Source organism: Botryllus schlosseri, chromosome 10, assembly GCF_051294905.1.
Source record: "Botryllus schlosseri isolate E-star chromosome 10, Bs_hap1, whole genome shotgun sequence".
In the NCBI taxonomy this organism is placed as follows: domain Eukaryota; kingdom Metazoa; phylum Chordata; class Ascidiacea; order Stolidobranchia; family Styelidae; genus Botryllus; species Botryllus schlosseri.
In genome coordinates, this window is record NC_137245.1 from 22,467,250 (window position 1) to 22,482,117 (window position 14,868).

At 41.1% G+C, this 14,868-nt stretch overlaps 1 protein-coding gene across 1 annotated transcript; it reads left to right on the plus strand.

Moving 5' to 3' along the window:
- Positions 1-12,574: 12,574 nt before the first annotated feature.
- Positions 12,575-14,779, plus strand: LOC145447886 (uncharacterized). Its single transcript, XM_080326153.1, has 4 exons — positions 12,575-13,705; positions 13,771-13,906; positions 13,975-14,162; positions 14,265-14,779. Exons 1-4 carry the CDS (start codon positions 12,822-12,824, stop codon positions 14,515-14,517), a joined length of 1,461 nt encoding a protein of 486 aa, XP_080182279.1. The 5' UTR covers positions 12,575-12,821; the 3' UTR covers positions 14,518-14,779.
- The last annotated feature ends 89 nt before the right edge of the window (positions 14,780-14,868 follow it).

Sequence of the window (14,868 nt, forward strand, 5' to 3'; positions counted from 1 at the left end):
AAGTCTCCGTATAGCTTTCACACATAACTTGGCAGAAACGAGTTGGATGCTACTTTTAAATAGTTTCGTACAACATTTGCACCATCGTGACGCACTCTCAAAGTAGACCAGCATGAGCCATATACGTTGCGAACTTCTAAATCAATTTAGAATTTGATGTTTTATTACTCTAATTAGTGGGCAAGCGTCCAAGTTCTTGTAATTCCGGTTTGAGGTATAAAATTCTAATACATTAGGCGGACCGACAAAAAACTTGCCACGGGCCGGTGGTTGAGAACCACTGTTCTAAATCTTTTGTTCTGTCCTATCGGTTCCCATTATTTATGTAAACTATAGCAAACAATCTGGTGGCCCTACCACCGCTGTCAAATGACATCTACCTGAGCCACTATCTTCCGACAATAATCTGTGGCATTATTTGGTATGGATCTGACTTGTATAACTGTAACCTGGTATATAGGCATTTAAACGAAAACGTTTGAAGCCTATAATTAGAGCCGAGCAACCGATTATTATCGGTTCGGCGATAACATCCAGTATAGATATTACAATTTGAAAGAAACATCTGTATCGGCCATTAGATGCAGGGGATATCGACAATTTTCGTGACGTCCCAGAATGGGAGTAGTAAGTCAGAGACTTATGTAATCTGCGACTGATATTGAGTAGGAATGTTGGTACGCTGTTAGATGATACCGTGCCAAATTGATATTATTTCATACAATCGACCATCAAGAACGAGACAATCGATTCTCATGATGTCACTTCAAAGAAACAGCTTTGTACCGACGGTGGTCGTAGTTATTATTTTGATACCGGAGAGACGATTGTACTACGGGATTCTTTAAGAGAAAATAGGAATTCCAACTTCCTCCTGGATTGCGAACTGGAAGACGAGAAAAGCATGACGCTATGGAACACAACGTTTAATGGCTAATATGCGGTCTCACTGTACGTCGTACAATGTAGCATGTAGGTACAATGTAGATGTACACAAATTTTCGACAATTTTAGTGGCCAATCTGTACAAATTATCGTGCATACGCGGCCTGTCTGTACACCGTTTGAAAATCATAGCCGCTATGTACAAATCTGCGCAATGGGTGGCCTATCTGTACAAATGCTCGGAAACTTGTTTGAAGGGCCCTTCAAACAATCGCGAATACATGTCCTCTTTGAACACATTTATGAAATTCGTCACCTTTTGCTGGCTCCGGTGTGTGACTGCGTGTGGCCAACTGGCCAAATGAAATCGCTAAAAAATAAATTGTGGTCCCTCTGCGGAAAACCTGAAACGTGGACCTACCTGAGTATATATATATATACAGATTTTCTGAATTCTGTCGACTTACAACACAAATTTCTAATACGGCGTTTTGATTTCCTCGGCATTTTTTTACAAACCGAAACATTCTCTCTCTCTACCTCTCTCTTGCAGACCGAGGCACTGCATATCGTTATTTAAAGTAAGTCAGAATTGTATTCGCGGCTTCACAAACACGTTAGAGAGCCGCAATTTACCCACCACTGGACTAAGTTAATGCTATATAGGCTATTATAGCGATGCAGGACCGCACATTGTCTGTAACAAACCACATCTAAACAACAGCAGGCATTCGCAGGCAAACGAAGCGCATATTTATTGTTTCGGTGCATCGGTGTCTCGTCAATAGTCATGCCGGAATGGATAAAGAAACAGCAAATGTGCATTGCCATTTCCTGTCACAAGATCGGATTAAGCCTTGCGTGATGATGGTGCGAATCAATTTGCTTTTCTGCATGCTAAGGAGATTGGAGACGCCGAAAATGCTTCAACATTTGGCTTCTCATAATAGTCGTTTCACGTTTATATCATCATGGAAAACTGAATCACATTAAGTTTTCCATGATATCATGTTGATATTATGCGCTTGTTTGAAATAATTTTTAGAGTGATTGATGGAATCAGATAGGGTATGGCCGTTTATTGGGCCCGGACCTGGCGTTTGATTGCAGCCGAATTGAAACCGAAAGCTGGGCTTATTACAAATTTATATCAATGATTAATCGAGTGACAACTGTCCCATTGAAGCCCAAAATATTTAACGAAGATACACCTGGATCCGGTCTGGATCCGGAAAGCTTCCCCCACATCCGCTTCTGCGTTGAATGTAGCATTTTGTTTCTGAGCAACATTTGATTATAATTCGTATATAATACTCCCTACCTCTATAATATTGGTTTCAGAGTTTACAGCAAGGATGGGGAACTGGCCATCCGAGACACAATTTAAAAAAAAGATAACAACATAATAGCATATATGTGTTTGCATATTGTTTTTGTTGTGTATGGTGTTTGTTTATCACGGTGTTTTTCAACTGCAATGGTCATTTACACCGGGCCGATATTATTTTTCGTGATTCAGTATTTGCCGACTTGTAGCACGGGCAACTTGCAGACTTTTTAAGGCATTGCTAACGCGTATCAGAAGGCGAGGAGGAGCAGAAATAACCGCCAGCACTTGGGGCGGGATTCTGGAGTCGACCTAGGTAGGATTCGAATCCGCGACTTTTTTTGTTGCACCTGTGGCTACCACTACCACTACGCCAGGGGCAAGCAGTTATTCCCCAGCGGGCCAAATGTGAGGCAGACAATACGTTGGCGGGCCGAGACAAGTTTGGGCTATATTTTGTGGGGTATATAATTTTTGTATGAATTGAAAGCAGTGAATTGGATTGGTAACACATGTTGCTAAGCCCATATGTTAATATTAGGTTGTATGCCGATCTCTGTGTGACTTGCTGTTTTGCTTCGGTAGCAGGTCTTCCGCATCAGTCGAGTGCATGTATTTCACTGCAAGATTGTTCTCACGATGCCGCCTCAAATTATGTTCCTTGAACGCTCGGTGGTCAACATAAATTAAAATCAGTGAGTAAAACTCCGCTAAGACACCAATGGTGGCTGGTTCGAAGCCCTGCTCGGGCTAGTTTCTATGTGCCGGAGGTTTATCTGGGCTCCTCATCGCTGATCCCGCTGTACTAACAGTATCTTGAAAAGCCCATAAGCACAGTAAGTCACGCTGTAAAAAGTAGGCGACGTTGGAAAACAGCTTCTGGTGACCAGCCCAGGGATCGCGGAAGCACATCCTATATTGTTTGTTGCTAATGTTCCGATTGACAAAGCTATAAATTCGTAATCTGTTATGTGTCATCACTCATCACTCATCAGTCATTACTTTTCACTATGAATGAATATGATAATCGTCAGATTATATTCGATCTCATACAACGGGGGCTCAACTTGCCTGTCTACAATTCTAACGCCCACTTATACATGAAGCTTCTATAAAAATACGATAACATGGAATTCATTACTAGTGCGTTGAACATTGGTTAGGCCTATTACTGCTATAGCTCATTGTTGCTGCCATCGAGTGATGTTTACTTTCAGGCGCACCGGTGCGGTTAATAAGTTACCTAGTAATTAGCAGAGATGAGCGGATTTGGAATTTCTATGTCCTAATCCAATCGAAATCCGAACCTCCAAATCCAAATCATAATCCATAACTTTTTCATATTCAAGTCCATGTCCAATCCTAATCCGATTCCAACTGGAAATTCAGTAAAAATCCTAATTTATGGTAGGGAGGGATTGGAAATTTTTCTTTCACTACCAACGATTCTCTCGATTCAAGATAACTTAGTAACCATGATTAAATTGATAGCGGATCTAAATAAAGTTTGTCGCCATTCGCCACACGACAAATCAATCTTCCAGAAAATCGGTAAATCCAATCCAAATCCTAATCCGTTCAGAAAAAAATCTCTAATCCTAATCCAATCCAAATCCGAATAAATTTCACAAATCCTGTTTTTTGAAATCCTAATCCTAATCCATGCTCAATTGCTCATCTCTGGTAATTAGTGATGGTGTGAACGTGAGGTTCACGTTCGCGTTCTGTGTGTGAACCTCACAAATTTAGAGGTTTACGTTCGCAAACGAACCTTGGTAGGTTCTGCACTGTGAACCTTTCTCATATATTACAATTTTCACTGCATTATAACATCTTTAGTTGAAATTTATTGCATTTCAACTGTGGGCTACTGTATGCATATCGCTGGCAGCATAATAAAATCAACAATAAACGAGCATGCACCTTGACAATCTCAAAAATGTTACTTGCTTTGTTACAAAAGTTTGCTCGAAATATCCAGCTTTCCGTTTGTGAATATTTAGTGACTTTCTGGTGTGAGCTTGACCCGCAATCACACAACATCAAGAGCGAAAATGCACAACTTGTACGTAGTCAGCGACTGATGCTTATTCAACCAATCAATGAAATTGATATCGTTGTCTGACGTAAAAAAATCTAGCAGGCGTATGGGGTCAATCTTGACTTCATATGTATATTTTATCGCAAATATCAAATCCGTGCGATTGGGGTGTTGGTTACTGCTGTATAACTTGTTAAAGGAGTAATATGTAGCAAAATCCGTTTTACACTATGCTCAATATCAACGTAGCAATACTCAGACGCCGAATACATTGTCCGGTCTGGCTTAGACCGTTAAGGCGTAAGCTTATATTCCCTTGCAAGTCCTCGTCGAAATTGTTGGCAAAGCGACAGAAGATATTGATTTGCTGTGATTATTTTATCATTTGATTGTCCAAGTTGATACATTCGGCGACGTTTAAAACGTCAATATGTACTTCAGCATTGTGACATTCTGTGGCCGCTAGGTATCGTGTAGGCCTACAATCCCTACATTAATATAGGCTAGGCTATCACTTCACTGAAATGTAGGGTTGGAATTAGCAAAATGACGTCACGTGACGTCATGAGGCTCACGTTCGCGTTCACACAAAACCTTTTAAAAGGGTTCGCGTTCACACCATCCCTACTAGTAATACATATTACTTGGCTTCTCCTCGCCACGTGATCCGCGTAAGGTAAGCGGTGTCTTGAAAAAGCCTAAAAGTGGGCCGTGCCAGTGCTACAATTCGGTAAATAAGGAATCATAATAAAGAATATCGGCCTGGTCTAAAGTGACCAATGTAGTGGAAACACCATGAATATCATTAACAACAACAACAACTTGAATTTTGCTTTCGGCTCGTTACTGACATTTTTGAGCGTCGGGGCAGAGTAAACTATGACTGCCAATCTGCCAGAATATAACAGAAAAACGGGATTTCTGAACAGAATATTTGCACTGCATTGCAAGGATGCGTCGCCAGTTTTTAAGATTCCTATTCCAGGTGTGAGCCCTGCGCGCAATACCAATGCACTTCTTAACGTAAGCATTTCGTAGGTGACTTTTCATGGGTACGCCTATTTTCTCGCTTGCTTTGGTGTAGCGTAGCCTATGCTTGTTAGGGGCCTTCATTGGCGACTACCTGCTCGGGTCACTCAGTGTGATCCGCTACGTGGGGCCGACATGCTGAGTGCTGACGCATGAGTGATGGAGCGGAGACCCGCGCGTCGTTACACCGGTGTCGCGGAATCCGCTAGATGTCAGCAACACCAAGACAGCCTGCTTCGCAATGTTCGCATACAGACTGTCATATTGACCGATTTGTTAGAAACTCGCAACAACAAAAACAACGAAATCAATCATCAAATAGCAAAAATATAATCATTAATTATAGTATTTGACGAATGGACTAGGCACTTGGTCAGCCCGGGGATTAAAATATCGTGCTTGATGTATACCGTGGTGTAAATTTGAGGTAGGTTCTGGCTTCGCATAACACCGGTGTAAATTCACACCCGTGTAGGACGGGTGATACAAGGGTGGGAATGCAAAATCTTTTCGCTAGGTGTGACGATATACCTGGAGTAGATCCTTGGGTCAATCAGCATGTCTAGCGCAGCCTTGAGTGCTCAGTAATTCACAATTGTGTCTGCAGCACTTGACGCATGTAAATTAGAACGCGCAGCTGGTATATTTCGAGTTACTGGTAGCCTATATGTTACTATATCAGCACATGGTTTGTCCAGTACAATACCGTAACACCTAAAAGTGTTATTCCATGCACCAACGCTTTGACGGTATCATCATCGGCGGCGCTAACCCAAGGAGTGCGTTGTGCATGTATATTGTATATTTGTTTAAATATTAATCGGTGCATAGGCGTAGTCAGGGGGAATGAAAGTTGCGTCGCCATCACCAATTTTTGTCGTCGTCATTGTGAAATCATGTGTTTTACAACGTCGAAATGCATCTGTCATTGATCACCTTATTCTTAAAAATATTTCGACCCTTCTCAATTTTTAGCCCGGATACGCCTGTGGTCGCAAACAGGACGTTGGGCTTTCTTGCCCTTCCACATTACCAGGATATGGCATTCTGACGTTATTTATGTTCGTATGAATTCCTGACGTCGCGGAATTGTCAAAATATTATTTCAATCTCAATTTTTCATACTTGCCGTACGAAATTGTACATGCTAACATATTTTCGGCAGTCATTATTACAATGTGGAATATGTTCTCAACAGCGCAATGCACAAGTGGAATTGGCAGATATTGACTATTTCGATCCGTGTGGTAATCCAATGCGCCCAATATGTATTCCCAGTGAAAGGATGGATAAATTGCATATTGTGTGCGAATAATCGCATATCGACAATGCATAACAAACAGTGGGATTATATTAATTCTCGAAACTGAGTACCAATAAGGACCGCCTTGGTATGTAAAATTGATGATTTCACGATAAATGACATCGGGTGTTCATTCCGTGGGGCGCGTCAATGAATGACAGCACTCCAATTTTGAAAAGGGTGAAAGCACGGCAAATACATTTGGCTGGACAGTTTGATCTAACGCGTTCATTGCGAGGAATTTAATTGATTATTACGATGTTGACGAAGTCCATTGAACGTTCACTGATTAGCGGATTTGATTTCAAGTAGTGCTTCGTGAAAATAATAAACTAATGACTACAACACCTCTTGTAATTCAAATATTGTGAAACGTACTTGGTGGGTAGCGGTTCAACTATGGGATAATAGCCCTTCAGAATAGTCCTTTCTTGTCGCATCATATATCGAATTTACAGGCAACAAATATAAAATTGCGTTGCTGTAGAAATAAAATTTGTATGTATATTGTATATAGATACAATCACAGATAAGGCCAAATGTCCGGAAAGTCCGCCTAATTTATTAGTAAGAAAAGACAATGTAAACGCCGCGAAAATCCAATTGTTTAGGTCCCGATACTTCGATTACTGCGATGTAAACACCTAAGTGAAATTAAATTCATCAATGTAGAGGAAGCTTGTAACTATAGTGTATGCACATAATGTTGGCTATCACGTCAATCTCTATAGTTCACTAACCTGTCGAATAGGCGTTGTATGAAACCGGGTTTTACCTACTAGGATCAGTTACATTCTGATAAGTCAGACATCGACATGTGAAGAAATGATATTGGTATTTTCCATTGAAAATCAAGGAAGTACAAATTACACGGTGGTGATTACCCGTATATTCTTCTACAAGCACTACCAGGAAATGGTTTTTCTGCACTGTTATGTGTGCTTTGAAAGAAAAATGAAACGCAAGATCTACGGACTTTACTCTTCGCGGCACATTGAACGTATATGATTCAGAAATTTGCAGATTGCGTCCTGAAATGATGCTAATTTCCGCGTAAGTCGAAGTTCAGCGATGAAATAAATCTGCAATCGTACAACGTACATGCATAAATGCGCGCAGCTGTTTCACAGTTAGTTTCTAACCACGTAATAGATACTTCGTAACCGACATAGAAACTTGCCCACCCTAAAATTGGAACAGATTACCTTAGACATATTTCCCGTATCGAAGAGATAAATTTGGGGAAGGCAATTGGCAATACCGGATCGCGTAGGTGAAAAGAAAATATATTAATATGCCAATCAAAACACCACCAGCACGCATTGCAAATAATGAATTTACTGCCCATCCGATTCCTATCCCCCAACGACGTTATTCATTAAAGCATCTTGTATCGGTATTGGGTTCCAGCGACACACCGGAAGATCTTGAAATATACGGAGACCCGCACTGCATGAATAAGTAGCGAGTGAGCATAGTGGTATAATCCACAGCTGCAACATCAATGGGTTGCAGATTCGAGTCCGACCGAGGTCGATTCCAGAATTCCCACCTAAGTGCTTGAGCTTTATCTAGGCTCTTCCTCGCCATATCATCCGTGTTCGCGGTGTCTTATAAAAGCCTTGGAGTGGGTCATGGTACAAGTCGACAGCTACGGGTTAAAAATAAAATAAAATTGGCCTGGTTTAAATGGACATAGTAGTCGACAAACACCATGAATACCACAAACAACAACGAACAGCAACTGCATGAATAAGTTTAGAACCAGTTAGAAGGGCTACTAATAAATGGTATTTGCCTAATATAAATTCAACATTATATAACCCTATCCTCTCGGAAAAACAAATGGAAAGTTTTTTTTTCTTCGGAAATGCTACTTAATGATCATCCGCATAAGCGGTACCGGCATGCCGGAAGGAAAATCTGGACGGGGCAAGAAATATCAACAATGAAAGTTATGATTGCATCGCGACGTAGCGGACGAATATAACATCACATCGGGTTCGGTTCGGTTTATCAGCAAATTTATCAATTCAATACACCACAAAATCTGCGATACAACGAAAAGATAGGAAGGCGACGACTTGGAGTAGTCTTTGAAATCAGGACGGGTATGACGAAAGTCAGCGGAGAGAAGAATACATTTATCACCTGGTTAAACTTCTATAGATGAAACGATGGGACTCCAGATCATTCGTGCTCTCCGCGTAATAGCGAAGGAACTCAGATGATATATATTATTGCAACGCAATTACATATAGACCACGCAACGACCGTATAGCATCATTAAAACTCCAAGTAAACAAACACACTGTATATTGTCTCCGACAATTTCGATGACAGAAATTATTAGAAATCTCGGAGATAAGCACTTAATCATAGTCCCTGTCATTCCACTTTCCTCTCATTGTGAGCGCGTAATCGATCAAATTCAATTTTATTTCAATGCGGTTTCGATGGTAAGTATATATTCCTGGAGCATTGAAATGAGACGCCATTGCGGATCGTGTCCCAAAAGCAATCGGCCAGCGCCCCGATTCGACTCTATTATGGAAAGAAAGCTACACCAAGTCTTGTAAAATCGAGACTGTAATCATCCGCCAATCATCTCACTCAGAATATTAATTTCCGGCGATTTACGGACTTTCGGTGCTGCCAAATACCGTGCCTTCGATGAATAGACGAATGGCTGGATCGCAATTACAATAATCAAAGAAGCAGCTTGTGATTCTTTGCGTATAGTACAGTCACTCATTCGATGAATGATAGGATTGATTACAAGGAGGATACCGAAGATGTCGCAGGCATCATGTTATAAATATACGGATGGTGCAAAATGTGGAATCGCCAGCTAACTGAATTGACGAATACGAAAGGAATAAAAAAAACTCATAAACAAATCAAGCCGTTAATTGGGCTTGTATAGAGACTGACACTTCTTTGGTTTGTCCATAATAAGTTCACAAGTAACTGAGCGTAACTGTACCGAATGGGATGAAATTACTTAGTCGTGAACACGGTCTTATATGCGGTATGAGTTCGATATGCGTGTATTTTTCTGTTAGTCATGGTTTAGTTAATTAAGCAATTTGGAAAATGCAATAGCTACAATTAATTCACTGCTATCGATTGCTTGCGCCGCGCTAACATGAAAGTCACAAATCAAAAAGTACAAATACATTTAGCAAAGAATACCATGCGAATTTCGCAAACTAGGTAAAGGTGATCTCAGAACACGGTTCGTAGGACGGCGAGAGTAACCTATAACCCCCGGCCATCGGCTACAGCCATAGAGATGGGGGGCGCAGGACTCCTTCGCACACCCAATTTTTTACTCATCCATTTCGATGTCGTTCACTCCGTCACAATGGATCCGTGATCTTACGTCCTTGCTAGTCCACGGCAATTTTCAACTCATTCCCAAATGTTTATCTGGCTATAATAAGTAGGTCCAGAAGCGGGGTACCAAATATAGATAAGATCATATGTTATCAGAACTATGCTACATAATATAAGGACCTACAGTCCATACCTGCAAACGAAAGCGCGTTGTTGGGATATCTTTGTAAAATCCTTAATGCAACTGGCGATAAGATCCACGAAGATATGAAAATAATTAGTTGATTTATTTATACGATTGTGGTTTCCTGCATATAATTTCCACCATCCGTATAAAATGTTAATGGCACTAATGAATGGAGAATTTATATCGCTATGCGTCCTTGTGTGAATTGAATAATATGGGTATCATTGACCCGTTTCAAGTTATATTAACAAGCTGGTAGGTACATTATAAAACAGCGTATGGTTAGAAACTGCATACGAAAATACAATGTTATGATAAGCGAGTGCCTCCATTTGATTTCGAAACGGTTTCAACCCTTAAAGTTCAGGAAATGTGCAAGATATCAATACATGAGAAGTGCTGATTCTGTTGGATGATGATAGACCTGGCTTCCGAAAGATTTCTATTCCCTCTTGCAAGTTTGTTTAGCAAACAGAGCAATTTACATTGAGAGAACTGCAATGAAAACCCGCCTACAACGCGTAGGCGACAATGCCAGTCCATCATAGTTGTGCATTGTTTTCATATTCTAAAATTATTGGCATTTGCATGATTATGAGTCAAATGGAATCAAATTACCAAAAAGTAAGTGAATATTCTCGCTATTGACTTGGTGTATTACATGACGCTATTTCATATACCGGTACACTTCGTCCCATTTGTTCCATGCCAATACTTTTAATTTTATATCGAAGCCTACTTGGATGTGAAGTGGTTTCAGCTGTTTAGGAAGCATTAACCCTGAATTAGAAAAACTTGAACGCTTACATTCGGGGCTTATAATTTCATTTGCACGCGAAAAACAATGTTTTGGGTGAAACTTGATGCTAGCGGAATGACGAGTACTTTGTAGGTTCCTTCGACTCCTTATGCGGCATTTATTAACCTACTGGATTTGATTGTTAACAGTGACATATAACTTATTCAAGCGAACATGTCTTTTCGGTAGCCTTATGTCGGCGAAATTATAATTGGAATATTGAAATTAAATGGAATAAATGTGTTCACAGTTGTTACTGCGTCTGTTGAGGATACTCGCGTCTGCCGTGACCCGTGACGACGTCGTTGTTGGTGTTTGCGTGCGAAATCGTTACCGGATTTCCGCCTTCTACTGTTTCGTACCAATGGAAGTGAAACCGCTCGCAAATCGAACTTGGTAAATCAGTGAGGGTTTCTTTGCCTGGGCGCATTTTTGTCTTGTAGTGGATCGGATAATGTTACCTGCGGATTATTGCGATACCCACTGTTCGGTGACTAGAGTGCGTCACTGGGCTATAGGCAGAGAGGCTTGACTTGTTCCTTTGAATTCAAATGGCCTTCACTCGCGTGACAAATTACCGATCTCGTATGCGGTAAAGTATGCAGTATCACATAATGCCCACACATTTGCTCAAGTACCTTACAGACACAAGGCGATGCCTCAACCCTGTGCATCACCAACAGATATAATCGATGTAAGTAAGAAAATCGACTTTTAATTACTTGGTGAGACGGAGGCGGTGATGGTGTTTGGTGCTCAATATTGCCTGTAGTTTCGTACTGTTAATGGCTACGCGATTAATCATAATCATATTACTAAAGTCATCAACGCAATGTCTTCTAAAAGCGTAATTCTGACTATACATTGAAAATGCTATTGCCATCGAATAGCAACCTGATTCAATGAGGTCCAATGCTCCTGGGCTTTCGGGGAATAGGAAACTTGGGCGGATAAGATGCGTAACGATTTCATATTGTGATGCTATTTTCTGGGTAGTGCCCAGGTTTTCAACTATCACCTCAATGCGATGCGCACGATTCTATTGAGCGGTAAGAAATGAGCCACATTGATTGTGATAGATTGGAAACTGAGTAAATTTGCTTGTGATTGAATCTTTCCGAGAAGAAATATTCTCATATCTTGTATATAATGACAAAGAACGATCATTAGCGTCGAAGATACGTTAACAACGCTGATTTCCTTCCGAATATCGCACTACACGATTGAATGCATATATTGCGAGTCCTTACCGATCATTACCTATTGTACATGTGTGCTTGGATCGAGGGTTCCCAGAAAAACACATTGTTGCATTAATAATGCTTTTCTATTGTATCAGATTATGAGAGCTAATCGCACGCTCATGTAACTGACCTGATGTTTGCAAAGCGAATTAGCATGAATCTAGATTGTGCCCCCGCTAATTACCGATAAAGGTATGCATGTGAACATCGCGAGGTTTTGCTTGCCCAAGCAAGCCTTATCACACCTGGTAGTAAGACGGTGATTTAAGACGATTAAGCAGTTTGTTTTGATAAATGCGATACGAAAGTCAACACGGAAGAGGACATCGCGAACTGCAGTTCATTCCACATTTAAATTATATGTTGGTGCAGATTCGCGCGATGTTACGTATGTAAAAGTGCTAGAGTAATATTGGTTTGTTACCTTATGTTTTAATAGGCAGGGTGTTGCGCGCGGACGCTTGCGGTGACGGAAACGCTTTGCTCTTGCGACTCTCTCGGTCGTACTCCATTTTGGTTTTGTGAGAGAAGAAAGCTTTGTCCCGAGACATATAAACTGCCTCTTCGCCAGCAATAGTTTAGTGCTCTGTTTATGTACCGTGTCACTTAGATTCTCTTCTGCCTTGGGACGATATATTTCATATATTCCGGCACATCGAATTCAGGAATGGGTGAGGACGCAAGTAGGAAAAAATCGTTCTTCAGCATCAGCGATATCATCAAAGAAGAGAAGTGTTCGGGGCACGAAAAGGCTATAAATCTATCCAAAAGATCTACATCTCCGGAAGGATGGAGCAGCAGCACAGTTCAAGATGTCAAGCAAAAGGCAGTTTCAAACATGAGGATTTTGACTGGCAAAACTGGATTTGCTGAAAGCGGTTACGGTAGTGCAAGTCCAAGCCCAGATTGCACAACGGGTCAATATTCTAATTTCAATCTTGTCGACATCCCTCATCGTCCTGTGGCCACCGCGGAAGCAAGAGATTACGGAAATTCCCATAAAATCACCGCGACATCCCTACCGGAGGCCCAGCAAAAGTTGCTGTCAGATATGAACCGTTTATTTCTATTGCAATCGCAGGGACATGGGCGTTCTATGCAGGACTTTCTTATTAGCGAGGAGCAATATAAGATAGGGGTTCCGGATAATGCCACACAACCGCCGACTCCGGAAAATCTACTGCATCCATTTCCACTCGGATTGTATTACCCCGCGGCATCTAAATTAAATGCGCTATCAAGATTCGTACCCCCGTATTTTTCACCGCAGCCTTCGTATTTCCCAAATTTGCCGACCTTGCCGTATCTACTGTACCACGAGCAGTGCAAGCTAATGATGTCGTTACTGCAGAAGGAAAATAACCACGCAGGCAAGGATCATGTGTATAAAAGCTTCTCGAGAGCTTCGCCTCATCAGGAATTAAGGGGCTCTGCGGGAAAACATCATCCGATCGCAAGATCTTTTGACAGTCGACCGCGGTTTACCCCGACATATTCCATGCAATACCCTAGGGAAAAGCAATCATTTACCAAAGGCGACAACGATTTTAGGTGAAGTACACATTTATCTCGTTGTTGGGTTTATAGTTTCTAAATATGAAGGTATTTTTCTTCAGTTCCGGCAGCAAATTAAAAAGAGGGCCCAATTCCGGGTACCGTTCATTGCCATACCCGCTTCGTAAAGAAAACGGAAAGATTGTATACGAATGCAACGTGTGCCTCAAAGTATTCGGACAGCTGTCAAATCTGAAAGTATGCCTGCACTATACATCCAAATCGTGTTGTGGTCTGTCTGTATTAAAATGTCAACTCTTTTGCAGGTTCATTTACGCGTACACACGGGGGAGCGTCCATTTTCGTGCGACGAATGCGGCAAAGGTTTCACACAGCTAGCCCATCTGCAAAAGCATCATTTAGTGCATACTGGCGAGAAACCATACGAATGTACGAGCTGCCACAAACGCTTCAGCTCTTCAAGTAACTTGAAGACGCACAGTAGACTTCACAAGTGAGTTCATATTTATTACATGAATAAGTTTTCATCAGTTTGCTGGACACCATTGCTATGCCTTTTCAATCCATGTTTATAACGCTGGTATTATTATTTCAGCAATGAAAACCAGTTCAATAATTGCAAACTTGGATCTTACAAACCGTCTGACCGCGAAGCCCGCCGAAAGTCACTGTCGCCACCCGAAAGACCATTACTCACTGGATTTAATCACCGAGGACCGATGTGCCCACCAAATTTCTTTGCAAATCACAACAGACTAATCGGAAATATGTTCGATCCAACGCTTCTTGGGTTTGCAAAATCAAACCATTTTCCGGTCACTGACGCTAGACATTCGGACATCAAATAACTGCGTTTTCCGCATTATAATTGTACGTTCTAATCTCTCAATAAAGTTCTACCAAAATACGTGGTATCGCCCCATTTGACATAATCCACTGTAAAAGTTAATCGCAAACTTATATTTGATGTGTGATGAAGTGGGATGCGATATGGTGATTGCAATCCAGCGAAATTTTCGTTTAGTAAATATTTTTTGTTATAGTCCCTGTGAAAAGTTGAAGCTGTAGTTAAGATTTTGCTGACTTTTCAAAAATAAACAGAATCAGATACATTGTCTTCTTATGGTGAGTTGTGTTTCTACGTAGCTATACGCAAAGCGGATGTCTTGACGATACTCAAAATTGCCAGGCTCAAATTC